We start from the raw sequence: 19,649 nt of genomic DNA, 5'->3' as shown, positions 1-19,649 counted from the left end.
TACTGGTACAAACACACATAGATTAAAAGCTTACGGCCATTTGTTTTTAAAATATAATTAAACTATCTATAGAAGTTCTAAAAATGGGGGGAAAACAATTAAAAGGCAATCAAAAATAGTGCAACACCCAAATAAAACTTTCTAGCTTATGAAACAGTCATCTCTGGAGACTTCTCTAAATGACATTTTCCTTCTCATTGAAGGTTTGTATGGAGCGAAGATGTCGGGACCTCTTGTCCTTGGAACTACCAAAATGCCAGTGTAATGGACATGGGGTAAGTGGAGGGACATCAGCAGCATGCCAGAGGGGCACATTTGCAAGGGCACATGCAGTGGAAGTGGGAAAAGCATAAGGGATCTTTTTGTTGTTTCGGATCCCAATGGATCTGTTGTTCCATTTACAAGGCTGGTTATGATCTAGAGAACTGCCTTATTCTGCTTCAAATCACTGGTGTATGTAGCTCTGTGGATCAGAAATAGATTACAGTATAAATATGACAAAACCTCACACTTCAACAAAGTTCAAAAGAACTGGCAAATGTAATATCGGAGCCATTGGCAATAATCTTTGAAAACTCCTGGAGAACAGGAGAAGTCCCAGCAGACTGAAGGACGGCATAATTCAAAATGACCTGAACAGACTAGAAAGCTGGGCCAAAGCTAACAAAATGAAATTCAACAGGGAGAAATGTAAGTTCTTCTTCGTGGTTTCTATGAAACACACAAATAGGTTATTCTGCACCTGCGCAGCATTTCCAGATCCTACTAGAATCGCTAGGGAAGACTTTTTGGTGGTAGCTCTGCCCACCCTCTATATAGGCAGGAGGTCTTCCCGCCCTTTCTCAGTTCCTGTTGTCCGCCGCGTGAGCAGCTTAGGAATCTCGCTCAGGAATCGCTCCTTCCTTACCTTTCGCTTTCTTTACTACGTTTACTCTGACTTCACTTTGCCTTGACAACTCTTTTGGATTGTGATTTGGACTTGGTTTTGGACTCTGACTAACGGTAACAACTTGGACTCCTTGACTATTCTCTCTCTTCGTCCCTTGGTTTTGTTGAAAATGTCTGTGCACTCTTTCAAGAAGTGCTCTGATTGTGGGACCAATATCCCAGCGCTCGATGGACACTGTGCCTCCTCTCCCTGGGCGAGGGCCACGTCCCCGCTTCCTGCCGTCATTGCATGGCCTTCACTCCACAGGCCAGGAAGAACAGGGAGATGCACTTGAGATCCATGCTCTATGCACAAATTTTGAAGCCTCCCTCGTCCTCTAGAGCCTCTGCCAAGGCTGCTATCACTAAGGGCAAGCTCTCATCTTTGGCTTCTGGGGTCCCTGCCAAGACTGTTGCCGCTGAGGGCACTACCCCTTTGTCTCCTCCAAGGGTCCCTGCCAAAGCTACTGCAGCCGAGGGCAAATCCCAAATGGATGTCTCTGGGTCCCAAACCCCAGACAAACCGAGGTCCATGGACCAGGATATGGCTGGCCACTCATCCTCATCAAAGAGGAGTAAGTCTTCTGAGTCCTCCAAACTGGAGAAAAAGAAGCACAAGTCTCAGGACAAGTCCAAGGACTCATTCCATCACCCCTCAAAAAAGCCTCGGGCTGCGGACTCCGACACCGATCGCCGGTCCCACACCGACGTCCCACCCCAGCCAGCCAACACTGACCTGGCTTCAGTACCATGTGCCCAGACAGCACCTCTGACCCAGATGTCTCCTGGTCCCAACTCTCAGGCCCAGCCCAAAATGACCACCTCTTTGCATTCCCTCGCCGATCCCTACCAACTCTCAGAGGGCAAAGAGGAAGCTTCCCCTCTTACCCATGCAGTGATCCCAGACTTTGGAGGTTGTTTGCTTCGAGGATGAACAAGACTATGACATATCTTTTATCATTGCTGAATCCTCTAGACAGGACGTCATCTTTGATCAAGCTATGGGCTCTTACTTCCTGCCTCTTTATTCGTCTGAAGTGCGTGGTGGCCGGTTCGTCTCAACTTTCCAACCAGTTGAACCCACCTTGCCTCCACCAAGGTCATCTGCTGCATCCATTCCATCTTGGTCTCACCTCTCCTTCACCTCCCGAGCGGAACTGTCCAGTCCCATGCAGCTGACCTCTGCTATCTCCTTACAAGTCTGCCCTTTGTTGCCGGTACCGATAGCCTCTCAGGCCCTCTCGGCCCAAACCAGGACCAAATCACTCTTCGCTGAATCCACAGACCACTCCGTCTCAGATTATGCTACTCCAACCCCACAAAGGGGCTTCCAGTCACTCCTCAGTGTTTCTCCAAATGGGTGATTTCCACAATCCTTCTCACTTATGAGATTTTTGGGAAGACTCCGCCTGCTCGAATTCGAGCTCACTCCACTAGCTTCATCTTCAGCCTTTCTCTCAAGAGTTCCCTTGGAGGACATTTGCAAGGCTGCAGTATGGTGACAACCTCTGATCTTTTCACAAGCACTACAGACTTGATTCCAGACACCAACGTGAAGCAGTGTGATGCGGCAGCTAAAAAGGCCAATGCAATTTTAGGCTGCATCAATAAAAGTATAGTATCTAGATAAAGAGAAAAAATAGTGCCACTGTATTCTGCTCTGGTCAGACCCCACCTGGAATATTGGGTCCAGTTCTGGGCACCACAATTTAAAAAGGACATTGAGAAACTGGAGCATGTCCAAAGGAGGGCGACTAAAATGGTGAAGGGTCTAGAAACCATGTCCTATGAGGAACGACTTAGGGAGCTGCGAATGTTTAGCCTGGAGAAAGGAAGGTTAAGAGGTGATATGATAGCCCTGTTTAAATATTTGAAGAGATGTCCTATTGAGAAGGGAGTGAGCTTGTTTTCTGCTGCTCCAGAGAACAGGACCTAGAACAATGAATGCAAGCTACAGAAAAAGAGAGTCCACCTAAACATTAGGACGATCTTCCTGACAGTAAGGGCTGTCCAACAGTGGAACATACTCCCTCGGAGTGTAGTGGAGTCTCCTTCTTTGGAGTTCTTTAAGCAGAGGCTGGATGGCCATCTGTTAGGGATGCTTTGATTGAGATTTCCATGGCCTTTGTGGTATCTTCAACTCTACTATTCTGTGATGCTATGCACGGCAGAAGGGGGTTAGACTGGATGGCCTTTGGGGTCTCTTCCAACTCTGTGATTCTGTTCTATGATTCTAACCCTCCCTTCTGCAGGTATGTAATAGCAAAGGGCACTGCCACTGTCATCCGGGCTGGGCACCCCCAAACTGCCAGAGCAGTGGAGCTGGTGGTAGTGTTGACAGCGGCCCACCTGCCAAGGAGCAAGGTAAGTGGCACAAAGAGTGGGGAAGAAAAGGACAAGAGGGAAGCACTGGCTCTGGGATGGAGTTGGGTGTTTTGACTGTCAGCATGATCGTTGATATTGTTACATGATGCAGACTTCATCAGGTCTCAGAGCCTGGAATCTTATTTTTTTAAAAGTAAAGGCATAACAATTACAGAAAATGACACCGCTTGCGATGTGCCACATTATCCAGCAACACCTCCCTGATTCCTAAATTCTTGGATAGAGTCCGAATCATTGATCATTCAAAGCTCCACCTGGTAGACAGCAAAACCCATATATAATGACATAATTTTGTAAAAGGAAGTTTGAACCAGTTCCAAGATCCCAGTGATACAGTGCCACTTCCTGTCATGCTGCTTCCCACACAGGCAGCTCATCTCAGCCCCCTTGCCTGAGCATGGGAGAAGAGAAAGCAGCATCTCCTTCCAAATTCTGATTGCTCCACCAATCAGAACCTGGAAAGTGTTCCAAAACTATTTTCACGCCATTAGCTCCCATTATGGAAACATGCATCAGCCGTTCTGGGCCACTGCCATGCAGTCTGCCTGCCAGAAGGAAGGGCTGGACAGGTACTGTTGCACTGTCATCATCTGTTTGCTTCCTTGAAAGCATTTACAGTTTGTTCTAAGGATGGAAAGGTTCCCACAGACTCAGTACATTAACATGTAATAGTAAAAGAGAATCACAATCTCTGCCATAACTGAAATAGTGAAACTGAGAAACCTCAAACTTGGCACAGGTGGTAGTGGGGTGTCTTTGGATTACCGTGGGGGGGTTTAAAAGCAGTTTTTCCAAATTTTCTGAGTTAAAATCTGAACGTAGAGAGATCTTGTAACACCTTTGAGACTAGCTGAAATAAATAAATTGGCAGCATGAGCTTTCATAGGCTTCTGTAATGAATTTGAGGAAGTAGACTGAAGTCTACAAAAGCGCATGCTGCCAACTTCTTTCTTTCAGTTAGTTTCAAAAGTGCTACAAGATCTCTCTATGTATTGATTCTACAGACTATCACGGCTATATCTTTGAGTTAAAATCTGTTAGTACTCTGTAGTATCCTTTTCAATCACAACGTGGCAGACTTCCCTAACATTCCCAAACTAGCAGATACCAAGGTGCAGGCCTAGGCTGTTCATTTTCCTAGAGTGCCTCTAGGCACAACATGAAGGGGTAGCTATGCTGGCCATTTAGCAAATTCAAACAAAATTCCACCAACAAAATTCCACCAGTAATACCTTTATTGGCCAACAGAGATGCATAATATACTTGTTGGAAGCTTTCAAAGCTCCATGGCTTCTTCTTCAGGCAAGGTGTTGCAAACAAAACAGGGGGAAAACAGTTGAACTAGGCACAACAGTTCCATGCTGCATCCCGCTGCAGGGCCTCCAAAGTCCTCTGAGCATCACAATGAGAGAGAGAATGGTGTAGCCGCTTGGTCAGGTTGAGGGAAGAGAATAACCAGGCCTGAATGAACATTGAAGTGGGAAGAGAGGAATACAGAACAACAGTGATAAGAGGGAGATGGGAGAAAGTAGTTGGGCAGGTGGTGGGGTCTTTTTAAAAAGTGTTCTAACCCTTGCAAAGCTGGTTTATTATTGTGTGCCTTCAAGTCGCTTCAACATATGGTGACCCTAAAGCGAACCTATCATAGGCTTTTCTTGGCAAGATTTGTTCATGGGAGCTTTGCCATTGCCTTCCCCTGAGGCTGAGAGCATGCAACTTGCCCAAGTCACTGAGTGGGTTTCCATGACCAAGCCAGGAATTAAACACTGGTCCCCAGAGTCATAGTCCAACATTCAAACTACTACACCACACCGGCTCTCAAAGCTGCTACATCTAGTAAAAATATCATCCTTTTCTTCAGAACTATAATCCAAAAAGACAAAGCACAGAAGGAAAAGGGAAACAAGACAAAAACAGCTCTTAATGTTATATGGCTTTTATAATAAGTGATCTTATGTGGTCCAGTTATCTATTACTATTATTTATTATATTATAGATTTAATACATTATTGTTTATTATTCAACATTAATAATCATAATGTATTGTCACATAGGTAACTTTGGTTATTGAATGATTTTAAAATGTAACAGGTGGCTTATTTTTAGTGTTGTACACATTTTTCAAAGCTGCATGTGATAGGAATACAGATTGTAATTTTTTAAAAAGGCAGTTTTAGAAGAGGAACATAAATATCCCATGAAGCAGACCCCCTGGCTATTACACCCCTACTTCATCCTCTTCTAATTAAAAAATAATAATTTGGGAGAAAAAAGAGAAATTCATGTTAGAACAAGGCATGGAGAGGTTGCTCTATTCTATAGGGGTGGCACAAAAATCGTTCTGGATTGCATGACCCATTACATTTTTTCTCTTTTCTACCCACATGGTGTTGAGACTATGGCTCTGGAGATCAGGGTTCAGTGCCCTGCTCAGCTATGGAAAGCTCCTTGGGCGAGTCACACACTCTCAGCCCCAAAAACCCCAATGATAGGTTCACCTTAGGATTGCCATAAGTAGGAAACCATTTGAAGCCACACACTGACCGCCACTACATTTGGAACAGCAGTTTCTGAAGTGTGCTGTTCCTGAACCCTGTTTGTTTCTGAATTAAAGATGCACAAGATCTCTCTTAAGATCTGAAAAGATTGGCTTCGGAGCATTTAATTAGTAAGGGTGGCATACCCAGAGGCTCAGAGAAAACAAATAGAAGGGCACCAATGCTGCTGTTGTTGTTTTATACTGTATGAGATGCTATTCCAGGTGTTGGGGAAGGAAGAAAGGAATAGAGAAGCAAGGGGAGGAAAAGTAATCTTTTTTTGGACTAGGTATCCCATAATCCCCCAGCTGGCATGGCCAGAAGTCATGCTCTTGGGGCTTGATGGGCTGTAGTCCAAAGAAATAACTTTTCCAAGCACTGGGAAAAGACAAATTTGAAAATAAGGAAAGAGTTAAATTTCAGCCTCTCTTCTTTTAAAGAAATTCAGCACACAGATAACTCTGTAGGATGTTTAGAGCAGGCAGTTTTTTCTGAGAACAAGGCATCTCTTGTGATGGGACCATTGGGGGATAAATTCCTCCTCCCTTCCCTGCCCTCAGAGAGCATATGGCCTGGCATGTGGCATGCAAGGGGGCAGTGTGTCTGCTTGGCACTGAATCACACGCTTGTCTTTCTCCTCCTCAGTCAACCGTGGCACCTCCACCGCCCTGCTGTTGACGGCTCTTTTCCTCGTCCTGGTGCTTTCCTTTGGACTGTGCTTCGCCAAGCGGATCGGGATCCACAAGCGCCTCTGCCAGTTTGGCAAGGGCACAAGCTGCCAGTACAGGTAAAACACCTAGCTCCAGCTCCTCTTGCCACTGGTGTCACATCAAAATGGCTCCTGCACAGTCTCATAGCCTTTCCCTGGAAATCTCTCATTTTTCCTTCCCCATCTTTCTTTCATGGGCCAAGGGACCATTCACAATCCCCTGCCCTCTAAAACTGTCCCAACCCACTTGTCCGCTTCCTGAGCAAGCAACCACTGTGCCTCCACTTTCTGTTTATTGACTTGATTTTGTGTTGTACTAAGTTGCATTTCTCTCCTGCCTTTTCTCCAGTGAATTCAGGGTGGTGTATATAGTTCAGTTCTCACTTTCCCAACAAAATCCTTGCAATGTAGGTCAGGCTGAGAATGACTCAGACCTGATGAGTTCCATGGCTCGAATCTGGTTTTCCATGTCCCAGTCCAACACTCTAACCACAACACCTCTCTGACAACCTTCCTTCCTTGCCTCATCAGTACAGACATCCATATCCCCACATCCCTGTTGATACCAAGGGCCCTTTCACACCGTACACTTACAACCCTTTCATTACACTTTAACTGCTATGCTTCCATCCCATGGAATCATTGGAACTGCAGTTTAGGGAGGGGCATTTAGAATGATCAGCCAAAGGATTTCATGTTTAGTGCCTCCTCAAACTACAAATCCCAAGATTGTATAGGATGCAGCAGTCACAGTTAAAGTGGAATCATAGTGCTATAACTGCATAGCATGAAAGTGCCCTAGGCTAGTCCTTTGCCTGGATCTGAACCCAGTCACACACTGGGGTTGCTCTTTTGTGGAAGTCAGGAGAAATGGCATCTTTGATTGGGGTCTGGTTCACCTTGTCTCTGAATGGGGATTTCTGTGTTTCTCAGCTTGGATCTATCATTGCTTCTACAAGGTAGTGTTTCCTTTTTCTCTTCTCCAAATTTCTGAGTGGAATCAACTCTCTAAAGAGCAGGCCTGTGTGTACTCCAGATGCCAGGATTGGGGAGGTAGCCCCTGAAATGCAAGGGGTCTAAACTGGATTGAGACAAAGCAGAACTAGGCTAAATGGTGCAGTTTTTTGGATATTACATGCCAGTTCAAACCACTGGAAAATCCATCAATACTGGGTATGAAATCTGCGGACCCAGGCAGCTCCCAGTAAACTTTCCTGCTTGGGCCCCATCTTGGATTATCTTTTAGGTCTGGGGTAGGAAACAACTCGGGGTCCTCAGGTGGACATTAGCACACATGAGTGGGTGTTAAATCATTACAGAAAGTTAAATAGTGAACATTAAAACACAAAGAAAACAGTATTATTTGTTAACATGTTAGTTTTTTAGATTTTTAAAAAATATATTAAAATGACTAAAAATAGCCCAAAATGGCTCAACCTACCCCACCAAATTATCCTGCACATAAAGCATTAATTTAATACAAAATGTTAAAGCGTGCTTTTAAAACGCCATGCCCTTAATGAGCAAATAACATTTTTAAATATAGTTGGAAAAACAAATTAGACACAAGGAATTATTTTTTGGCAAACTAGTCCCAAATGCTGTTGTTGGGCCATGTCTTGCCGTGTGGTGCAAAAAGATGGTCTGAGCTTGTTATATCTCATAATTGGCTTACGACATGATCTGTTGAACCTGGGATCAAAGCTTCTGAGCTTCATGTTTCAAGCATGTGCATGCGCTTGCGCATACACACACACACACACACACACACACCTGCTCCTTGTAGGACTTGGAATTTTCTGCTAAACTATGGGCCCTTCCCAACTACAGAAATATGATTCTCCTCAAACGGTCATGGCAGAATCCTGTGGAATTCTGGGATTTGCAATTCAGAGAGGAGTATTCAGAATTCTCATCCAGAGAACTCCTGTGTTTCATTCAACTGCAAATCTGTCTGGCCTTAACTTTGTCCTCCTCTCCATCCTCCCTTAGGATCACACAGCCAGAACCTCGGAATTACAGCCAGGCGCCTCCAGAGCGCCCCCGTCCTCCGCAGTGGAGGCAGAACACTGAACTCCAGCTCATGCCGAGCTCCAAGGTAAGTGACATGCCATTGAAGTGCCACTGTATTCTGCTCTGGTCAGGCCCAACCTGGAATACTGTGTCCAGTTTTGGGCACCACAATTTAAAAAGGATGTTGATAAGCTGGAGCGTGTCCAAAGGAGGGTGAATAAAATGGTGAAGGGAGCTGGATATGTTTAGTCTGGAGAAGAGAAGGTTAAGAGGTGATATGATAGCCCTGTTTAAATATTTGAAGGGATGTCATATTGAGAATGGAGCAAGCTTGTTTTCTGCTGCTCCAGAGGACAGGACCTGGAACGATGGATGCAAACTACAGGAAAACAGATTCCGCTTCAACATTAGGAGGATCTTCCTGACAGTAAGAGCTGTTTGACAGTAGAACACACTCGCTCCTTGGAGATTTTGGTGGAGTCTCTTTCCTTAGAGGTCTTTAAGCAGAGGCTGGATGGACATCTATCAGGGGTGCTTTGATTCTGAGTTTCTGCATGGCAGGGGGTTGGAGTGGATGGCCCTTGAGGTCTTTTCCAACTCTATGATTCTAAGAGGATCGGAATAGGTGCCTCAACTACTTCAGGTCTTCTCTGGTCCACCCAGTGTGTGTGTGTGTGTGTGTGTGTGTGTGTGTGTGTGTGTGTGTGCAGCATTGTGCCTGGAGGAACCAGACAGGCACTTGCGTATCTGCGAAAGAGGAAGTAGTTTAAAGATGGGAACACATAGGCCTGTTACAGACTGCCAAAATAAAGCTGCTTCGGGTCTCTTTGGAGGCATGCTGTTTAAATGATGCATGCATCCTAAGAATCCAGAAGCTGCACCAAAGCTGCACTCCAGTGCTTAGAAATGGAGTGTGGCTTTGGCGCGACCTCCGGACTCTTAGGACCCATGCATCATTTAAATAGCATACCTCCAAAGAGACCCGAAGCAGCTTTATTTTGGCAGTCTGTAACAGGCCATAATGACAGATCAGACACTTTGAAGTGGGAACCACAAACTTATTTTAGTGGGTAGGAGGCCAGATGATAAATTTGTGGATCATGGACCACACACACTCGCCTGGTGTTCTTTTCTACGCATTGATCTCTGTGTGCAAATGGACTGTTAGCCCTGCTTCTCCAAAGAGAAATATGGTTGTAATGGACCAAATCAAGGAAAATATGGAATTCAAAGGGAGAGTGCTGCACAGTATCCCAGTTATTTTCTTGCATTTTGTTCCCAAATAGGAGGAGGAGGAGGAGGAGGAAGTAGTGTAGTGTAGTTTCCTTCTGTAGAGGTCTTTAAACAGAGGCTGGTTGGCTATCTGTCGGGGTTGCTTTGATCAAGAGTTCCTGCGTGGCAGAATGGGGTTGGACTGGATGCCCTTATGGACTCTTCCAACTCTATGATTCTAAGATGCATCCAAAATCCAAAATCCAAATATATTATATTATATTATATTATATTATATTATATTATATTATTTGGATTTTGGAATATAGCAAGCATGAAATCATAGATTGCAAGCCAATTTAAAGTTCAGTTGTGTGCAGTTGTGTTCATTTATGTAGGTGTACTAAATGAGTGTGTGTTTCTGTGTGTTGGTTGCCATAGAAGCTACAGGGTTGGGCTATGTTTCCTGGGCTGTTGGTATTGGTGATTGCCAGCTACTGTGGCTTGTGTTATAGATAAAATGAGGTGGTGCTTAGGAACTGTTGCTATGGGCAATTGGTGGCAGTAGGGTGATGGGATAATAGAGCCCATGGCAATTGACTTGAGGGGCATTACCTCCCTCTTTGATGGGCATCCCAGGGGTGTTGCCATGGGATACAAGGCCCTGGTGCTGGCTTTCATTTTTATGAACGCTAAATGGAACCTTTTAATTATAATCCAAGGCTGTACAATAGAGTTTGGAATCTTTACCCTTTGGGACTACAAATCCCAGAATCCCTCTGCCACTACGGCCAAGGAATTGCATTAAAGAGTAACTTTTTCCAAGCTCTGATGATAGGTAAAAATAAGATTGCAAGCTTGGAAATGAGTGGATTTCCGAACACAGATTGCATTTACATTCAGTTGAAGAAGACGGGAGTTGGGTCATATCTTTCAGTACATGCCAGAGCTTGGAAAAGTTACTTTTTTTTTAACTTCTGCTCCCTGGCCATGCGGATTGGGGCCTTATAAGAGGCCAAAAGAATAAAGATTAAAAAGTGAGTTTTCTCACCGGTTCCTAGTACGAACAGGGCTAGCAAAGGAGCAAAACCCATGGCGTCCCCCAAGCACTCAGGGAGTGCAGTTGCATCTCCCAACTCAAAAACTATAGCTCTATTTTGAGGTCAGACTGCATTGTTACAATTTGCTGGACGGATTTAATTTAATAGTTTGTCCAAAGCTACCTACTTACGCTTTTCAATGTCCATGCTGCACGACACTCCCTTTCTTTGGTCCATGTTTGCACTGACCTCCGGAAGGTCTACCCTTTCTTGTCAGCCTTTTATCTGTTGAAGGCTTATGTAAATTGCCCAAGAAAATTACATCAAGCTCAGGAAGCTCCATAAACTCTCTTCAGGGCTACAAGATGCAATTACATTGTCATACTTTTTTTTGGTGTAGCCAATGGTCAGTTGACCAGGAATGGGCAGCTGTGATGCATACGAGGGCCAATTTTCATGGCCGCAGCAGGCCATAACACACTGTTTTGGCGCCAGAGCACACATAGTTCATAAACTGCATCCATAAGTGACTTTCAGGTGCAATTTCAGGGATTTATGGCTGCTTTCTGGAGGTTTGATGGTGAGATGTGTTATCGGCAGTCTGCAACTTCTGAAGGTCCTCAGGAACAGTATTTCACCATTTGAGTGTGGAAAACACCAGAAAAAAATGAATATATTTTTTGCACATGTAGGAGCTTTCGGGAAGGACTGGGAAAACTAGAAATGCCCTGAGGCCCACACATGATTCTGGCCTTTTTGTAGACATTGATCCAAAATGCCCTGCAAATTATTCCTCCCTCCATTGTTTCCATAGGTTTTTGTGGGTTTTTCAGGCTATGTGGCCATGTCCTAGAAGAGTTTATTCCTGATGTTTCGCCAGAGAAAGAAGATGCCAACCATAGACACTGGCGAAACGTCAGGAACAAACTCTTCTAGGACATGGCCACATAGCCCGAAAAAACCACAAAAAACTATGTTCAGATATTTATGCATTGATTTTATTCGATTTTATTTCGACCTCTCTCACTTGCTGTTAAAATCGGGACTCATGGTGACTCGCAAGACACACAAATAGCATTACAGATAAAAGCACAGCAAACTGTAATATCAAACCACAATTAAAACACATTGATAACCTTTTAACACAATTGTGAATTAAAAGAAAAAATTTAAAAGTATATCACCTTTTGGACAGAAAAAAAATAGACAGCAATTGCATCCCACCTGCAATTATAATGTCTTTTCTCAGCAACCAGTCAATTACCAAAAGCCTTCTGGAATAAAAAGGTCTTTGCCTGCCGGCAGAAGGACAACAGTTATTGAATCTGAAGAGCCTGAGTAATTAACCGGCTTGCAGCCAGCAGCTCTGTCTCTGTTATCTCCCTCCACCTCTTCTTTGGCCTTGTTTTAAGTGACATTCACATTCACTCCCTTTCACGATGGTATTACTATAAATTACAACAAGATGTCAGGTACTTATAGGAGCCAAGGGGGCTGGGAGCAACGGAGGCTATCCTGACGGCGGGGAAACAATAATCTCATGACACTGATGTATTTCATACATGTACAGCAAAAGAAGTAATTTGATAACTGCTGGGAATAGCTTGCTATGGAACAAAAAAGAGATTAGAGCACAATGAAATAGCTAAATATAAAAAATGCAACCCATTCTTTACTGCCACTAGTTATTTGTGACCCAGAATGGAGCCTGGTTGCTTGAAGCTTAAAATAATTCCTTTTGTTTCATGCTGGTTAGGGGATTATGGGAGTTGTAGTAAAAAAAAGATCTTATCTTTGCTGCTGCACCAATGTGTGATGTTCCTGTCCATTGCCGATTAGGGCTGGTGGGAGTTGACGTCCAAAACATTTGAAAGGCACCAGCATGGAAAAGGTTGGCATATCATATATACTTGACTATAAACCGACCTCGTCTATAAGTCGAGGGCAAATTTTGGGGCCGAATTTATGGATTTTGCTATGACACATTGATAACTCAAGGATAAAGTTTGGGGCCTAAGCAAAGATCCAGAGGATGAAGCAAAGCAAAACAGTGTCAAAGAACTTACAAAATTGCATCAGGGATAAGTCTTTGTGCTTATTCTTAAGACTGGATGGATGAGAGAGTAGAGGGGATCAGTGTTTCACATATTATACTCTTATTTTTCACAAGGAGATGGTTCCTTCTTACAGTACTTACATTGACCCATGGATAAGTCAATTCAGGGTTTTTTGGGGTCAATTTTTTAACTTAAATGTGTAGACTTATACATGAGTTTTAGGAGAAGAGAGTTTCAGAGGAAGAGAGCAGGGCATAAGACCCTGAGATGAAATTCTGGACATTAAGGCAACCAACCCATGAGCCAAATACCAAAAAGGCATGGATGGCTTCTCCGATATTTGGCTTCTTGGATACTTCACTTCTCTGATATTTCTCCGCCTCTCAATTTGCTGCAAGATTTTTTCCTTATAAGAGCCAGCAATTTGATTTCAAAGCAAAAGTAGGGAATCTCTTTCATCCCAAGGGCCAAAAACAGTTTCAGGGAAGCTTGGGATGCTGCAATCTGGTGGTGGGTAAGACAGAAGTACCAGCATATTTGAGCTGAAACCTCTTACTGCCAGGAACTAAGCCACTGCCTTTTAGAATATTAGAGGGAGAGAAGACTGTAAGAAGATTGAGAAATCACAAATCATTGCTTTCATAGGTACAGGAGTGTGGCCATCTAGAAAGAGCTTGAGGGCCAGTAAAGGACCTCAGGAGTGCCAGATTGATCCCCAGCGTCTTGAATCCTCACTCAGTTTAATGTCAAAATGTAGAAACATGCCCCAAATGAACAAAATCTACAAAAATCTACTCTGCATACGCCCTGAGGCAGCCCTGTTCTACAGTTGCTAGGTTTGTTCTACGGTTGAGCTTCTGCCACTAAAACATTGAGGCAAATTCCAGTATGTTGAGGGGTTCAGACTGAATTTCCAGCAGGGATCAGTCTGCTCTGAGTTTTAGTCCCAATTTTAAAGAGCTGTCTGAGGTCATACACTCTATACCTGGAATAGGTATAGCACTTTGGACAGGTTTTTAAAATGTCTGGAATAAAACCAAGAGCAAATGCAGACAAATATGTGACATAAATGTCTCTGAGAGAGACTTCAGAGGCATTGCGGGGAGGCAAAAAATTGAAATATTTAGCAGGTGGTGCAGCTACCCAAGGTCTCCTGAGAGGAATTGGGCCCTTAGCCTTCAACAGTTGTCCACGCCTGTTGTACACATACAAATTTCAGTGTTGTGTTTAAGTCTTTTACTCCAAGTCTCCAGTTGAGTCTCAAGTCCTTGCGAGATACTCAAGTCTGGAAGCCAACTTTAACAGGAAAAAGGGAGGCGGTGGTGTGGTGGTTTATGTGTGTCTCTGGGGGGTGGGTGGGTTTGGAGTTTCAGTAACTAGAAAATAAAGAAGATGTTAGCTAAAAAATAATATTTTAGGCAATTTATCAAGATCACATTTTAGAAAAATGAGCTCTACTCAGCAGCCTGCCTTCTAAAGCTTTTAGGATCCTTCTGTCTTAAACACATTGCCTAACATGTTTGCTGTTTCCCTTCAAGAAACATGGCTTGTGCTCTGGGTTTGAGGTTGTGTTGAGGTTTACTCAGCAGACTGTCCCCACTACACATCTAAAGCTTTTCCTCAGAGCAGCAGACAAGACTTGCACCCATGGCATGAGGCATGTTTCTCGCAGGGAAACATCTAGGAGTGGGCTCGAGACAAGGATCTACAGGAAAGTGGGCTTCTTGAATGACAAACATAAAGGAACTGCTTCCATTGTATGACCGGTAGGCAAAAATCAGTGGGGTGGAAGCATGCTCAGAGGAGGAAAACTGTTTTTCATTCTGTAACGTTTCTGACCAGCAAGACCAGCAAGTTGGTTGCTAAAAATATATCAGTCACGAATCCAGTTAAGTCAGTGTGTTGTTTATTGCGGAGTTGAGTCATTGAAGCAACTTGAGTCCAAGTCAATTGACTCAAGTCTACCTCACTATAAAACTAGGGCCCGTTTCTGTGTTGTGTTCCTCTCTTTTTCCCTCCTGCTGGTGCATGCTGCATGGTTGCATGTACATGAATGTGTGACTCCTCATTCACCCTAGCATGTCTGGAGAATGATACTGCCCTCTGTCCATCTGTCTATTTCTTCCTCTCTTTTTCTCTTTCTTCCCCTTTCCCTGGCACTCTTTTTATCTGGCTGCAGCAACCTGTACATCTTGGCGTCTCACGGCCCAATCCACCGTCCAAGCCACTACCACCTGACCCAGTCCCAAAGGGTCAACAGGTAACTAAGTGGGGTATCTGTAGGCTGGGAGGGAGGACGGTGGCCAGTGTCACTTCTTCTGTGAAGCTGTTGCATGTTCCTCAGATGTTTGTGCTATTCCCACAATGAGAAGAAGGAAAAGAGTGGTGAAGTCCTTTTTGCCTTGAATCCTACCCGACATTGCTTTTCTTTGTCATTGGAGACTGAACCCAGGGCCATTCTAACTGCATGCAAAGCATGTCCTCCCTCACTGAGTGGCAGGGAAGAGCTGATACATCAACAGAGTTTGGAAAGGCAACCTTTTGGACTACAATTCACTGGGTGAATGGAATTCTGGGAGTTGTAGTCCAAAAAAGTCATATTTCCAAGCTCTGGTTGGTTCTCAACCAAGCTCTCATTCCTTCCCATTGAAGCTACCACCAGTCCTGGATCGGCTGGAAGGAGGCCTTAGCTAAACATGGCCCCCACACTGTTTTGTGACTTCCCTCCTTTCAACCTACCTTCCCCCCTTTCTTCTCCTTCAGCCGGCATGTTTTCTCTGTTACTATTCCTTCTCTTTCTGCCAGGCCTTGATCCAAGACAGGCCCGCACCCCCCACGCGGCCATTGCCTGCTGACCCCATTCCAAAAGATGCTCAGGTAACCGGTGTGGTTGTATGATTCCTGGTGGAGGTGTCTGGAATTTGGCAAGGGAAGCCTTGGTTTTTTGATGGGAGGGAGGAGTGGATGGGTGAGCAAGGCCAAGGCAAATAGGTCCGGATAGACATCTGTGTCCTTTGCTAGTGTGGGATGGAGAAAGAGACTTTGACAGCACTCAGCTCCCTCTAACTATCTCTTATTCCATTTTCTCTGCAGCCCCCTGGTCCAGCCAAACCACCCCCTCCCCGGAAGCCGCTTCCTTCAGATCCACCTCGGGCTGAGCTGTGTGCCTTTCCTAGCTATGATCCTTGTGTCCAGATGTTGCCATCCAGGTGAGGAAAGAAGGATTCTCCAGACAAAGTGGAGGAGCAGAGACCATCGTCTTATAGCTCTTGTTTTTTCTAGATGTGGAAAACCCGGTGTTAAGGACAAGTTGGTTAAAGCAAAACAAGAGAGACCAATTGTAGATGGACTACAAACCCCAGCTGCTAATGGCTAGGTTGGGGATGATGTACTTGGAATCCAGCAAGGTCTGGAGAGCCACAGATAGGGCTATGTATTACTGCGGTTAAAATACATAATAAATAAAGTAAATAAAACTTTTATTTGCATCCCGCTTTTCTGTAACTAGACAATCAAAGCAGCTCACAACATATTAAAATCCACATTTACAACATTGTATCCCAAATTCCCCCCCTTAAAACAGGATTAAACATGTTACAATTAAAATATCTATTAAAACAGAATTAAAAAGAAAGAAAATATATACAGTATGACGAGGACAGAGCGGTGGGCTAATACATGATGTGGGGGGCAGTCATTCTGTGGCCGGGCACTTTTATTATTCAGGAAAGGCCTGCCGGAAGAGATCCGTCTTGACAGCTTTTTTTTAAAGCTGTCTAAGCTGGCAATTTGACAGATCTTGTCCGTCCGGCCGTTCAATAGTTTGGGAGCAATTGCAAAGAAGGCCCTCTGGAAAGTAGCAGTAGTCTGGTTTTTAAAGGCTGCAATAGATTCCTCCCATAGGACCTGAGGGTACAGGGCGGATTATATGGGAGCAGGCGATTCCCTCAAATAGATTGGGCCCAAGCCATGTAGGGCACAGTACAAGGTGTTGGTTAACTGCCCTGGCTCAATGCTCAGGAGTTCTGGGAGCTGTAGTTTTGTGAAATATTTAGCCTTATCTGTCAGTGAGCTCGGGGGCCACAACAAACTACAGTCCCCAGAACTCCATAGCACTGAGGCAGTTCAAGTGGTGTCAACCTGGATTATTTCTGCAGTGCGGATGCAGCCCTAGGTGAATAAAAAAGAATGACGCTTCTGTTCTCACATTCTTTTTTCTTTCCTCGCAGACCTGCACCACCACCTCCTCCTCCAGCGACTGGCCCTTCAATGTCCTTCCATGAAATCTAATCCAGCCTGCTGAAGTCTGAGGATTTTGCTGCATTCAAGCCTGCCCCTCTTTGGTCAAGAAGGACAGCCAGAAAACATGGTGCCAGTCCGTTCTTGGCTCTTGCTTTGCTGGCTTCAGCTGTGGATTTTGCCGAGGATGTTTCGTACTCTTGGTGAGGCTAGGCTGTTCTCTCCTGTGGTCAGATGTTGCACTCCATACTTGGCCAAAGTACGGCCATATTGGCTCAAAGCCGCCTCCTCCGTCCTGCTGTGGCTTCGGAGTCTGGACACAATGAATTATGGGAAAGGGGGGGAGTCTTTGCACTGGGAAATGAGAGGGGGTGGGATTCCCCCAGTGAAGCTCTGTGCACATGAGAAAAAAGGCATAGAGGTTTGTGTGTGTGTGTGTGTGTATGCGTGTGTGCGTTACTATCCAAAAGTCTCTGACGGAAGCCATTTCCAAAGGGAATGCTCCCTTCTTCACTCCTGGCTGGACATTATTTGTCATTATGGGACTGGGCTCCAAAGCAACTTTTCTTCTTAATAAAATCACACTGACTCCATCTTTTTTCCCCCAATGCCTCTTAATTTAATATGGGTTATGTAAGCCAGTGTGGCATCGTGGTTTGAGTGTTGGACTACAACTCTAGTGACCAGAGTTCGATTCCCTGCTTGGCCATGAAACCCACTAGATGACCTTGGGCAAGTCACATGTTCTCAGCCTCAGAAGGCATGGGCACACCTCCTCTGAACCATTCTTGCCAAGAAAATCCCACGATAAGTTTGTCTTAGGATTGTCATAAATTGGAAACAACTGGAAGCCACACAGCAAGAAATAACTAAAGCTGGCAGTCGAGGAGTGAGGAATGTATGGCATGCCCTCCCATCAGCCTTGGGCTGCATGGTTGTGGTTGATGGGAGTTGAAGCCCAATAATAATTTGGAAGGTCAAATATTCCCCATCTGTTTTAATCCTGTTACTTTCCCAGTTAGTGGGTTTGCCTCTCTTAGGGGCTGTTAAGTAATTTTACATACATTGTGGGCCCTTGGTATACACTGGGGTTTGGTTTCAGAAATCCCCACAGATAGCAAAAATTGTGGATGCTCAAGTTCCATTAATTACAATGGCAGAGTAAAATTAAGATTTGCTTTTTGGAATTTATATGTATTTTTAATATTTTCGAGCCATGGATGGTTGAATCCGTGGATAAAGAATCTGTGGCTATGGAGAGCCCACTGTACTCAAAGACTTGGCAAAGATGCTTAGAAACCCCTTTACTGAATTGCAAACATGTGTAACAGGACACTAGCAAGGGTGTCCAATGTACATTGGTGCCCGATGCACATCAAGACTGATGCTATGCTCATTGGGACTGATGCACATCAATCTCGTTTTGCATTTGGCACCAATGCACATCGGGCACTTTGCTGGCTCTTCTACGTAGTAACATAACTGCAGACCTCTATTGGATATAGATGTTATGCAACTGCACAATTCTAGTTCCTGCACACATAAGTCCTCCTCAGGATTCTGGTCCATGTTAACATCATGACCAAATGTTAACAGTTGTCCAGTGGCATGAAAGAGTCAATTTGTATTGGTGACTTGGACACTTTCTGCATTGGCTTGGTAGTCTGAGGCTGGAAAAAGATATGAAGGCTGTTACTAACCTGGTACTAACCACAGAGAATTTACATAAATTCAACATAGATAACAAGGAAATTGAAATGGTTAAACAGTTCCCATACCTTGGATCAAACATTGATCAGAATAGAGACTGCAGAAGAAGATTAGGAATGAGAAGGGCAGCTAGCAAAGAACTAGACAAGATCCTAAAGTGTAAAGATATACAATTGAATACTAAAGTTAAGACCGTCCAAGCCATTGTCTTCCTCATCACCATGTGCAGATTTGAGAGTTGGATGGTGAAGAAAGCAATTACAAAGACTATAAACGTATTTAAAATGTGGTGCTGGAGAAGAGTGCTGAGGATGCCATGGATGGCTAAAAAAACAAGTAGATCCTAGAACAGATGAAGCCTGAACTCTCCCTGGAAGTCAAAAAAATGACTAAATTGAGGCTGTTGTACTTTGGCCACATCATGAAAAGGCACATTCATTGGAAAAGACCATGATGGTGGGAAAGGTAGAGGGCAGTAGAAAGAGAGGAAGACCGCACAGCAGATGGATGGACTGAATCAGGAAGGTTCAAGCCTGATCTGCAAGACCTGAGCAGAGAAGTTGAGAATAGAGAGTCATGGAGATGTCTCATTCACAGGGTTCACTGGAAGGCAGCTAACAACAAGAACAACATACAGTACTAATGTGCTTGAACGGGTCTCATAGCTAATGGGTCACACTTGCACATGTTTATATTCATTGTTAGCTTCTGCAATGTGCAACCCTTTGGAGTCCCTCTTCTATCATCTGTCCTAGATGCATCCAGTTAGACAGCATGGGAATTTGGATTGCCAGCCAGAGAGTGTCTGCGTAGAATGAGT

The 19,649-nt window shown here is 44.4% G+C and overlaps 1 protein-coding gene across 1 annotated transcript in view; it reads left to right on the top strand.

The window, feature by feature from the left end:
* Window positions 1–17,712, top strand: part of ADAM15 (ADAM metallopeptidase domain 15) — a 56,510-nt gene extending 38,798 nt beyond the window's left edge. The window contains exons 17-24 of the mRNA XM_042439731.1: window positions 204–275; window positions 3,180–3,291; window positions 6,495–6,636; window positions 8,551–8,656; window positions 15,060–15,140; window positions 15,686–15,757; window positions 15,974–16,089; window positions 17,110–17,712. Of these exons, the coding sequence (XP_042295665.1) occupies window positions 204–275; window positions 3,180–3,291; window positions 6,495–6,636; window positions 8,551–8,656; window positions 15,060–15,140; window positions 15,686–15,757; window positions 15,974–16,089; window positions 17,110–17,170 (762 nt within the window). The 3' untranslated portion in view covers window positions 17,171–17,712. The remainder of the gene's footprint in view (window positions 1–203; window positions 276–3,179; window positions 3,292–6,494; window positions 6,637–8,550; window positions 8,657–15,059; window positions 15,141–15,685; window positions 15,758–15,973; window positions 16,090–17,109) is intronic.
* The last annotated feature ends 1,937 nt before the right edge of the window (window positions 17,713–19,649 follow it).

The sequence above is a fragment of the Sceloporus undulatus genome, chromosome 9, assembly GCF_019175285.1.
Source record: "Sceloporus undulatus isolate JIND9_A2432 ecotype Alabama chromosome 9, SceUnd_v1.1, whole genome shotgun sequence".
In the NCBI taxonomy this organism is placed as follows: domain Eukaryota; kingdom Metazoa; phylum Chordata; class Lepidosauria; order Squamata; family Phrynosomatidae; genus Sceloporus; species Sceloporus undulatus.
Note: the sequence above shows the minus strand (reverse complement) of the source record. Positions and strands in the feature narration are given on the sequence as shown.